The sequence below is a fragment of the Gossypium hirsutum genome, chromosome A11 (genome assembly GCF_007990345.1).
Source record: "Gossypium hirsutum isolate 1008001.06 chromosome A11, Gossypium_hirsutum_v2.1, whole genome shotgun sequence".
Classification (NCBI taxonomy): domain Eukaryota; kingdom Viridiplantae; phylum Streptophyta; class Magnoliopsida; order Malvales; family Malvaceae; genus Gossypium; species Gossypium hirsutum.
In genome coordinates, this window is record NC_053434.1 from 113203937 (window position 1) to 113216536 (window position 12600).

Genomic DNA, 12600 nt, shown 5'->3' on the forward strand with positions numbered 1-12600 from the left:
TTGAAGGTTACCTGCATGGATAAAATTAAGGGGTGAGTTTGGAAAACTCAGTGTGTAAAATAACCCAACCATAGTCCAGATCAGTTCAAACCACAGAAACAGATTAAGTTGGGCCTTAGCCCTATACAGAATTTAGAATGAAGCCTATAGGCCCATAACAGAAACAGAACAGATATATCATGTATGCAGAAAACCCAACCCATATCCATCCGTATAAACCCCCGTGCCAACCTTACACCATGTGGGGAGACTACTCGACCCACCCATTAGCTACACGTCACTAAATTTGCAGCATGGCTGCCAGAATAGATATTATGACAGAGTCACCAGATATAGATATTGTGGCAGAGCCACCAGAACAGATATTTATGGCATAGCCACCAGAACGCTTCCTCCATCAATAAAACCTATAACCCATGCAACAGATATACATGTCATGGCATACCACAAACAGAATCAGAATATCATGCATCTCAGTCAAAATTAACCCTAGGGGTATAATGGTAATTTTGCACCTAGGGGTATAATGGTAATTTTCATACTTAGGGGTATTTTAGTAAATTTAACTACAGCCATTAGCGTATTAACAGAAACACTTACTGAGCATTTTTACCAAATTGGGTCTGTTGGCCCACTAACCCGTTTTCGGCCCATTAAGCCCAAATATATCAAAGTGCACGAAATTGCGCACTCTGCAATGATACCGCTTGTGATTACCAAAACTAACAAACAAATCACCTCACGAACGCTCGCACGCTCGCAAGTTCATAAAATGCCGACTTTTCGGCATTTCGGCGTTTCGATTTTTGCCGATCTAGTCCATGAATGAGTGTCGTTTACACACCTGATTTGTAACGGTATGCTGGCGAGATCCACTCCCGAGTTGCCTACAATCGAGTTACTAAACGTCAGTCTACATACCGAAAACAAACTACGTACTATTTCCCCCTTACCATATTCGGCCAACATTCCCCTTAGACGCTAGAGTTCTTACCTTTTTGCCGAAATATGGATTAGATCTAGAGATCCAATATGAATCAGTCTTCAAACCCTTCATTGCACGCTCCTTGGTCCACGCTAACGCTTACACAATGAAAAAGAAAGAGGCACTAACGCCCTTAGTCCAAACACTAGCCACCCTTAAGGGGTTTCGGCTTTTATCTTAAATCATAAATAATTAACGGAAGTTATTCGACAAACTTACCAATCGTTGTTCGGCCCAGAAAAGTGCTCCTATCTATGATCTTAACTCCAATCCACCGTAGTTACGAGAAGAAGCAGATTCAAGTAGCCAAAAATTCGACTTCCTATACTACAGGTATGAGGGTTTCGGCTTTTTAAGAAAGAAAAGAATAGAGGTTCGGCTATGATGAGATTCGACTATTGAGAAATAATGAAGAAAGGAAAATAAGGAAAGATACAGAGAGAGAAGAGTATGGGTTCGGCTATGGAGAAAAGAAAAAATGGAAGAAAAGAAAAGGTGAGAAGGGGAGTAGTATTTGGTTATGGAGAAAATGGCACAGTGAGGGCTTCCAAGTTCGGAAATTAGCAGAATGAAAGGGAAAGAAAAAAAAACCCTAAGCCAAACCTATTTCGGCAAGCCAAAAGAAGAAAAGAAGGAAAAAGGATTGCCAGGGACGGCACCACACTTCCCAAATGCCGAAATCCCCCCTTCAAAGACCTAGCCGAAACTCCCTACACTAGAGACCCTTGGCCAGCCAACTCTTGCTCCTTAAGAGTCCAACATTCGGCCAAAACCACCCTCCTTGATCAGCTCCTAAATCTTCTCTGTTATCTCCTCCTTACTCAATCTCCTTACCAGCTCAAACTCTCCCTAGCAGAGTTCCCCTTGACTTCCATCACATCCCCTTTTTGTTCAAAAAAAAATTTAATACCTCAAATTGCTTGCCTTGTGTAACTTGAACCTTAGCTCCCCCTAAAGATCTACACGCCACTCCCCCAAACACTTATGTGGCGTCACATGCCACTCTGCCACAGGTCTCTTGTGCCTTATTTTACCATCTTTTAATTTAAAAGCCCACAACGCCCGAACCCTCTCTTTCTAAAATTGGGAATTCAGAAATTGCCTCGAATTGGATTTACTCTTGGGCCTTTTAAAGGCCCACTAACATACTCAGACCCACAACAGATAGTTAAAACACATAATTTCTAGAATTTATTGAAAATCACAGAAATCCTGAAAATTGGGGCGTTACAGAACTTGCCTAAAAAATTTTAGGCAGAGGCTGTAAACACCTTCAATGTCTCCCTTAAAGGTTTTTAGATGCATATGTTATTCTTATATTCCAAAAGCCAAAAGATATAAGATGGAAAGAAAATATCATTTTGGAATCTTCGTTGGTGACACCAGGAAGAAGGGTTGTTAACTTCAGTGAGCATGCATCTTGGAATTGGAGTAAGTCTGAAGTTGAGAATTTTAAGGAATGTCTGTTTGGACTTGGTTTACCTCAAGATCAAGTTGAAGTTGAAAATAATGAAAAATCTGATGATAAGCATCCTATAAAAGATACTGCACCATTTTCAAATGTTTATGAGAGAAGCAATATAACAGTTTTAGAACTTGCTAACTTTGAGGGAGCTATCTTTGAAGGTTAGAAAGAAGCCATGCAAAATGAAATGTCTATTATTCATAAAAATTAAACTTTGGGTGCTCCTTGATATTCCAATGCATAGTATTGTTATAAGTGTTAAATGGGTGTTTAGAACTGTAATACCCTGAAAATTTTTACAGTAAAATATTATTCGTGATCTAGTAAAATAAGGAAATAAAGTGACAAAAAGGGAATTTTTGAGTGCTGTCAATATTGAGAAGTATATTATGATATATTAATTCAAGAAAGGACTAAATTGCAAAGATGAGAAGTTTTGTTGTACAAGAGTAAATACTCAAAATTTAAAGGGTTGAAGTGTAAATATAAAAAAGTTGAAGGACTAATGGTGCAAATATTTTAAGGGTGGAATGATCTAGAAACCAAGAAAAATTGATGAATTAGGACCAAATTGAATAGGTAAAAAATTATGAGGGACTAAATCGCAATTTTACCAAATTAACTGATGACTCAAGGATGGAATTCTAAAAGATCATGAAGGGCAAAATGGTCAATTAGTAAGAGAGAGAATTCTAGAATGTAATGATTATGTTGATGATATTTTAAATTAATTAATTAGATAAATATTATTTTATTAATATTTTATGAGATGTTTATTATTATTATATTATTATTTATTTAGTATAAAAGGAAGGAAAGATGAAGAATTATCAACACATTTCCTTTCCCATGCAAACTAACGTAAGATAAGAAGAAGAAAAGAAGTTTGCTTTCTTTACAATTTAGTCCTTCCACCAAAAATTCATTATTTTCACCTAAAAATTGAAAGAATTTCCATAGCCATCAAGAGAGAAAGATAGCAAGGAGATGATGGGGAGCAATAATATCAAGTTGCATTCAAGAAATCGAAGCTGGAGGAGAGAGAAAAATCAAGTTAAAGATTGAAGTCAATAAGAAAAGGTAAGTACATCAAGATTTCAATATATTTTTAAGTTTGTTATTATTGATAAAGCATGGAAATAATGTTATAGTAGAGTTTTCTTACATAAGGTCCTATGTTCTTGATATGTTAGTGAAGAAAAAAATAGAGAAAGTGATGAGAAATGGTGTAGAAAAAGAAAATAAGAGTGTTATAACATGGTAATTAATAGCTTGCACAAAAACAGTTTGGACAGTAGCAGTAGACTAACTTTGAAAAATCACCATAAATTGTAGAAATCGAATTAGAAGATGAAAAAAATATGGAATTAAATATTATTAAGTATAGTTTCTTATAGAAGAAATGATGTAAGCAATGGAATTGTAAATCATGAGACATGATGAATTTTGTGAGACAAGGTCAGAATGATTTCGGGTTCCCCTATTCTGACTTTATAAAATCATAAAAAATTGGATAAAAATAATTATGGGATTAAATTTATATTTTTAGAATCCTGAATGAGTATATTTTCAATAGAAACAAACGGGAACATCATTCGAATTCTGTACGAGGAGATAATAAATTTTTAGTGAAGAAGGGCCAGAACTGTCAGACAGCAGAACAGGGGTAACTTTAAAGAATAAACTGTACTTATTGGATAAACCAAAAATTATGAAAATTTTATGGTAAGAATATATATGAGTCTAGTTTGAGTGAAAATTATCGTATCTTAATTTTGAGTTCTATAACTCCAGATATAAATAATTTAGTGACTATGACATAGATAGACAGCTTGAATGTTCATAAAAGTAAAAAAATAAAAATTATGGATAATGTTACTTACAAGTGTGTTATCTACATTAAGGATGTGGAATGGAGAGGAGGAGGAGGAAAAATATGTATGAATATTCATCTAGCATGGCTAATTTGTATATTTTAGGCTTAGGGACTAAATTGAATAAAAGTAAAACTTTATGGGAAATTTTGTAAACATGTCAGAAATGATCAAATTGCATGAAATGGATTGTTTTATTATTTAAATTACAAAATTGAATGAAATTATTAATTTAGTTCAAGATCGGGGGGAAAAACATGTTTTAGGGATTAAATTAAAAAGTGTTGAAATTATGAAAAATTCTGATATTTTATAGAATTCATGGACTGTTATCAATATATATGAGAATAATAGCTGGAAATAAGGATTAAATTGCAAGAATTTTATTTTCCTGACCCTAAGGACAAAATCGTCATTAATTAAAAGTTTAGGGGCAAAATGGTAATTTTTCCTAGAGCATTAATTAAATGCATTAGAAGATGAAATGAATGAAAATGATGATCAAATTTATTTATAAAGATCCGGACGACTCAAATATGAGACTTGATCGTGGAAAAGAAAAGATATCGGATTAATGAAATTATAAACACAAACAAGCAATGAGGTAAGTTTGTGTAACTTGAATTGTATTTTAAATACTTGAAATATGTGGTTATGTGATGAAAATATGATTTGAATGTTCAATTCATGATATTTGATGAAATATTGATAATACTCGATATAAATTGAAAATAAATCCCAGTTGAATGAAAGGAAAATTCGATGGATCTCTAAAAAGGAATTGACGGTAAAAAGGATCTAGCCCGGACGGGTGATCCTATTCTGATATAGCCCTCCCGAAGAATACGTGTAAAATGGATTTAGCCCGGATGGGTAATCTGAATTAGGGTCTGAATTTAGCCTGGACTGGTAATTCAGATCCAAGCTCATTAGAGTAATTGTCGTTGCAGGGGATTTAGCCTAGACTGGTAATCCCGACAATACTCTATGAGTTTATATTACAAGGGATTTAGCCTGGACTGGTAATCCCGCTGTAAGGATGAGGTTCGCGGGAGTGTGCTCTCTGAAATGAAATGTGTAAGACCATGGTTGAAAGATACCATGGCAACATGATTAGAAATGTGTAAGACCATGGTTGAAAGATACCATGGCAACATAATATGAAATGTGTAAGACCATGGTTGAAAGATACCATAGCAACCTGATATGAAATGTGTAAGACCATGGTTGAAAGATACCATGGCAGCCTGATATGAAATGTGTAAGACCATGGTTGAAAGATACCATGGCAACGTGATATGAAATGAACAAGACCATGGTTGAAAGATACCATGGCAACATGACAGAAAATGAGTAAGACCATAGTTGAAAGACACTATGGCATCATGTCAAAGATAAATAAGACCGTGGATGGGAGACGCTCTAACATCTGTTGAACAATTAATATTCAGGTAATATGTATCAGATGACGAATGGTTATATGAAATAATTATGAAGATAGATAAACGAAATAAGTATAAGTACATGGAATATAATTTATGTTTACCAGAATAAATATACATAAAATATATGGAAATGATGGAGCATGAAATATTGATATAATGAAATGAATGATATATGCTTATGAAGAAACAGTAAGAGCATGATATGTTTCATGACATGTACATATATGATTATCTTTGATATGTTGATACAAGGAAATTTATGTAAGTTGAGACTATTATTAAACTCAAGTGTGATATGTCGAGAAAATAGATATATAAATGTTGAATTTATATGAGATATGTGCAAGTATACTAACAATGTTGCTGTTTGATGCTTATACAAGTGTCAAACTATTGATTGAATGGTAATATATTTATTTATATGATGCATTGAATCGGTAAGTATTTAAATTTTTTTTTAGTGATCTGTAAATGGTAATAATGCTCCGAAACCCTGTTCTGGCAGCGGATACGGGTTAGGGGTGTTACAAGAACCAAGCTCAATGTCGATGATTTTGTCGACAGATTAAAAGCAAGACTAGTGGTAAAAAAGATATTATCAACAGTTTAGAGTGAACTATTCTAAAACATTTGCACCAGTGGTAAGGTTAGACACCATTAAATTGTTGCTAGCTTTGGCAGCTCAAATGGAATGAAACATCCGTTAACTTGATGTTGAATCAGTGTTCTTAAATGGTTCTTGAAGGAATAAATTTATATCGAGCAATCACCAGGGTTCATTGTGGAGGGAAATGAATCAAAAGTCTATTAGCTTAAGAAAACTTTGTATGACCTGAAGTAGACACCCAGAGCCTGGTATGAGAGGATAGATAATCACCTGCTAAAGTTGGGTTTTGAAACGAGTCTAAGTGAGCCTACCTTTTAGGTTAAGAATCAAAAGAAGAAACTTTGTTGATAGTATCTTTATATGTTGATGATCTCTTGGTAACTGGGAGTAGTGAACAATTGTTGATATCAAACTTTTAAATCATGCATATAAACTACTTTTAGTGAGTTAGTATTGGACTCGTAAAGCTAAACTCTACCATCCATTTAGAGGCCTATCCGATTGATATTTAATATTGAAATGTATTGTCATTAGATAAAACAAACTAATGTAATCTTTTAAAGATTTAAGATTCTTTTTGATAGAAAAGATTTAAGAGTTTTAGTTGAGATAAATAGTAAATCAGATGTTATTCTCTTATATGATAGGATGAGGCAGCTTATACCCTATAGACTTCGGTAACTAGACCTCTTCATATAAGCATTTGTTATTTGAGGGGTATTACTGAAACATGACAATATTCTTCTAAAATAGCAGTGAGAAGCTAGTTTTCAACTATAATATATTAACTGTATAAGAATAGTATGTGATACGGGCTCCGCTCTAACTTTGTTTCTAGATATAAAAATAACTAGTTACACCACCACAACCAACATTAGGCTTAGAAGCCTCATTCTTAACATTGACGGTCTCATTCTCTTCCTTGGTTGTTTTCACCACAGCAGCAGGTACAGGAACTGGTGCAGCATGATGGTAATATCAGGTTTCACATCTTCCTTCTTTGGGGTGCATACATAGTTCCCAGAACCGCAGCAGCTCTTCCTTTTCATTTTTGCTTTCACTGCTAGCTTCAGGAATTGAGATGTTATAAATAAGGCAAAGGGCAATTTTTGCGACTATGGATAGATGGATGGAATGGAGTGTGGAAGAGTAGTAATTTATAGTAGCAGAGAAGAGACCAATACTATTCATATTGGATCCTTTCATCTTTCATGAACCAAAAATCCCCCAAAGTTGGTGTCCAATTAATTAAATTGAGTGCAATGTATAGGAATGAATCAAAAGAGGATGCACCAGGTTTCCTCTATTATATTATGAACCCCTCCCCTCCCATAATTTGAGCATTTATGAATTGACAAGCTCTTAGACCACTAAGTCTTCAAGCTCTAATTCCCCTTTAAGTCAAGCAGAGTAATTCTGTTTCCTATAAATGTATCAGAAAAGAATTGTACTACATTGGAACTGACCCTTGAGACCTCCGGGTTAATGGTCCAAGGATGAAGTGATCCTGAGGAAGATGATGGGGAACATTATAAGTGAAGGATAAAAAACTATTAACTCATCCAAAGTGAAACATGAAATCCTCACAATTAACTTACCTTATCAAAGATTAAATGCATCAAATGAGGTGAATGTTGAAGAATGGAAGAAACAAAATGCATATCTTGGCAACTTCATATTTTCAAATGGATCAAATTGCAGAACTTGGGTAAATTATCAAGCTCTTCCTCAACCACCTGGAGGAAGCCTGCCACATACGAAAACACTAATTAGTATCAAGCCACATATGAAAACAGTAATGATATTATCAAGTATGCACGGCATAGCTATGTTTATCAAGGGGGAAGTTAAAGAACTTACAAATGTAAGGCGTGTGGATAATTCAAGTTTTGAGCATTGGAGATGCCTTGGAAAAGCTTCATGATTGATAAGGTAACCCAAAAAGTTAAAGAGGCTGAAGCACTCGTGCAAAATCCCAGCAGAGAATGTTCCACAAGATCAAGATATTCAAGTTTTGGTGCTTCAACAACATAAAAAACTACCAAATCTATCTGAATGTCCTAAACCTTGCGATCTTAGAATCTTCAATGAAGGTGAAATAACAGAAAACTTCTGGTTTTTACTAAATTGAGATTCTGATTGTCTGAGTTCCATACATAGTTCTTCAAGAACCAGACAGCCTGATAAAAGATTCTTCAATGAGTTTTTATCCTCAAATAGGAGGACTTTAGCAAGATGGAGATTCTTAAGACTTCAAAAACTGACCTTTTGGGGGGCATCCAGACAGATAACAGCTCTATAAATGCAATCTAAATTTCAGATTACCAGCTTTTGGCACTGAAAAATGGTAGGAGGCATCTTGATAGCTAGAAACTTACAATCAATTGCAATACGAAAATCAATCTTCTCAAAATCATTTGTACGTGCAGCATCAATCCATGTGATATTAAGGCCCCGCCTAATTTAATTCTCAGAGAATAAAACAAGGAAATCTCCAAAAGATTCTACAGTTTAAGCTTTTGGCATTTGGTGGTGGAACAAAATATACAGGATTTTAATGGAGGGAAAGGAAGGCAGGTTCAGATTCTATAATTATCAAAATCATATAGTACAACGATTAGAATGTAATCACCCTGTCATGCTTTGCCCTACTGCTTTTTTAACACTCTTTTCCCTCATCAATACTCTTATTTTCTCTACTTCATCCCATCTCCCTTCTTCTGCATAAATGTTTGACAACAATACATAATTACCTGAATTCTATGGTTCAAGATTGATAAGTTCTTTAACAGCAAGTTCTGCAAGCTCTAGTTCACCATAAGTACAACAAGCACTGAGCAAAGAACCCCATAAAGTAGCATTAGGCTGAAAATGCATGCTCCTAATCAGGTCATAAGCCATTCTCACGCATCCACCGCGTGAAAGGAGATCAACCATGCATCCATAATGCTCAAGTTTAGGATCAATATGGTAATTTTTGTTCATTACATCAAACAACTCTTGCCCTTTTTCAAGCAACCCTGCATGTGTACAGCATGTTAGCACCCCTATAAAAGTCGCATCATTAGGCCTCTCACCATTGTTTATCATCTCCTCAAACAACTCCACCCCAAGTTCTCCTCTTCCATTAAAAGCCAGACCTGAGATCATGGTATTCCATGACACAACGTTCTTACAAGGCATATCTTTAAAAACCTGAAGGGCCGTTTCCAAATTTCCACCCTTACTATAAAAATCAACCAATGCATTTCCCACGGAAATCACGTTTCGATAAAGCTTGCTTGACTCCGCATAAGAATGAATCCATTGACCAATATTAACATCCCCTAAATGAGCACAAATAGGCAAAACAATAACCACGGTAGCTTCATCAGGTTGGAACCCCAGCTCCCTCATTTCGTGAAAAAGTTCCAAAGCTTCACTATGCCTCCCAGTCTGTGCTAAGTAAGAAATCATCGAATTCCATGAAACTACACTCCTCTCGCTCATCTGCCTAAATAAACTTAACCCCAAATCGACACCCCCTCTCTTGCAAAACCCACGAATCATCAAATTCCAAATGATGACATCCCTTTTAGACATTCCATCAAACACCTTCTTTGCTTCCTCCATTCTCCCACTAGAACTGTATAACTCCAGAACCCCAACCTGAACTGAGCCAAAAAGCTCGAACCCAGATCTAAGAACTTCCCCATGAATGCATTGTCCGATTCTTACATCACAAAGACCCGAACATGCCTTCAGCAAAGGCGAAAACGTGTATTCATCGGGAAAAATCCCGTGAGCTTTCATTGAAGAAAACAAGGTAACAGCTTCTTCAAAGGGACCATTAAGGGAGTACCCTTTGACCATGGAGTTAAAAAGTAAAATGTTGGGGTTGTGGGTCTGCAAAAACACAAGGTTCGCGTAGTCCATTTTGTTGAGGTGACCACAAACAGATACAAAATGGGAAAGGATTTGGTTGGATTGGTGAAGACATTGACGGATGAAATGAGCATGGATTTGCCGGAGGTTGCATCGAGCTTTCTGGCCATGGAGGAGGCGAAGGATCTTGCGCTCCATCACTAGGGATGCTCTGCTCATCATGTTATTTCTAATGGCATTTGAAAGCTATGTCTTTTGTTTTGAGTCACATGTATGATATGGGATATATTTTGTGGGCGAATTTGCATAAAATTGTAAAGAACAGCTAAATGAATAGTCAGAATTCAAGTATTTGGTTCCAACCATTGCCATTGTTATGAGTTCCAAGCTGGAGGTAACCTGGCATTAATAGTTCTTTTCATTTAATTGGGATACAAGTTAATCCATTCAACTCAATTAAACAGATTTTATAAAAAATCAATATCCCTTTATGAACTAATACCCAATTAATTTCCAGTTTAACCAGTCTAGTTTAGTTCAAAAAACTTTGGATACAAGTTAAGGTTGATAAGATGATTTCATTTGTTTGTGTTTCACTCGGATGGGATACATGGGTAAGTAATTGTATCCTAATTTAGATATAGGATCGAGTTTGGGTTAAATTCATATACAATATTAATGTTATATATAGAAGTAATTTTCTTGGTCCTGCAAAAGTGGTTTTAAATTTTGTCTATATTTATAAATGGTTAACTCGAATTCATTTAGATTTGCTTATATTATTGTTACATTTTTAGAATATAATTACTTTTATTTAATATTTAATAATTATGCATATTATCATCATTATATATTTTTTTTAATTAAATTTATAAAAGCTTAACATGTCGAGTCTGGTTAGGTTTGGGCATTGAATTTTAAAGCTCAACTCATATTTAAACGGGTCTAATTTTTTTACTTAAGCCTATCTTTCGAGCTTAGTCCTATTTTTTTTGTCGAAACCAGGGTATCCACCACTAGTAGCAGTGACTATTTCCCTCATTTTGAGTGTTTTCTATAGAAGTAAACGATTAGCCATGAAATTGCTCCATTCTCATAGGCGAGGGGATTGAACCCTCAACCTCGTGGTTAAATGATGATGTAAGCAACTATTATATCACGTCTCATGGTTTAGTCCTACATTTTCATTGAATACACATTTGGTACCTAAAATTACAAATTGCCATAGAAAAAAGTATACTATTTTCTTTTTCCACTTAACTTACCCAGCTACCCTCATAGCAATTTGTTGATACATGGTATCAATGGAGGTAGAGAATGAAGAGAGGGGGTGGTGTTGAAGGAGGCTGGCTCACTCATTCTCGGGTCGAGAGTCAAAAAAGTAGAGGCACTCAAGATGATCGCTTAATGCATTAGGATTGAGAATGGAGAGGAGTCCCTCCACAATGTTTTGATACATTGGGGTATTTATAATTAAGTGATGGCTTTTACTTGATTATGCTACTTAGTGGGCCCTGAGTGGTCCAATAGAGGGTCTAATCGAGTCCAAGTTGAGTTAAGAATATAACAATAATTCATCTCCTAATCAAGAGTTAGGTTATAAAATAATTGTGTTTCAAGACTATCTACATGGTGGAGGGTACAATTTATTAGTTGGATGACTCGAGAATATACAATGCCTTGTTATTAAAATTTATTTGTACCTATAATAATGCAATGGTAGATGGTGTTCCTATTCATGGTTGGCTCATATAAATTTCGATTTATGATTTAGTGGATGGTATGTCTATTGGCTCGACAATCCGAAAATGAATAACATATACTTAAGTAATATAATTATCAATTAAATGATTAAAATCTATACGATAAAAACGTGTCATATATAATATTATGGATGCAATTATTGAAAATATAAAATAGAGGAGGTTGAAGCCATCTACTGGTAATAAAATATAAGAGATGCAACTCATTCGTTAATAATATGAAACTTAAAAAAATACATACCATCAATTAACGATATAAAATGTAAGAAATGTGTAATGCCCTGCCTACCATCAATACATTCTTTTTCTTACATGGGACTTCTCCCACTAGTCTACACTTTCTTGTTACAAGAATTTCCTTTTTCCCATTTTAACTTCCTCAATTACGAAAAAAAAGCATAATTGTTTCTTTTTATAAAATTCTTTTAATTTTTAATTTAATATTTCACTTTCTTTTAGTTTTTAAATATGTAATTATTTGTCTAATCACTTTAAAATAGATAAAAAAGTTAATTTTATTAAGGTGGCATAAACATGGCAGATTATTTTTTTAAAAAATAAAAAATATTTTAAATTTTGTAATTTTATAATAATTTT

The 12600-nt window shown here is 34.6% G+C and overlaps 1 protein-coding gene across 3 annotated transcripts; it reads right to left on the reverse strand.

The window, feature by feature from the left end:
- Positions 1–7143: 7143 nt before the first annotated feature.
- Positions 7144–10649, reverse strand: LOC107887002 (pentatricopeptide repeat-containing protein At1g09190). 3 transcript variants are annotated; one of them, XM_041079915.1, is made up of 4 exons: positions 8642–10649; positions 8237–8556; positions 7975–8123; positions 7144–7883 (listed from the first exon to the last, which is right to left on the reverse strand). In XM_041079915.1, exon 1 carries the CDS (start codon positions 10460–10462, stop codon positions 9137–9139), a length of 1326 nt encoding a protein of 441 aa, XP_040935849.1. In that variant the 5' UTR covers positions 10463–10649; the 3' UTR covers positions 7144–7883; positions 7975–8123; positions 8237–8556; positions 8642–9136. The 3 variants fall into 3 exon arrangements, with proteins under 3 accessions (XP_040935849.1, XP_040935850.1, XP_016666617.1); XM_041079916.1 differs by having other exon boundaries at positions 7144–7443; positions 7843–7883; positions 8237–10649; XM_016811128.2 differs by having other exon boundaries at positions 8237–10649.
- Between the last annotated feature and the right edge of the window lie 1951 nt (positions 10650–12600).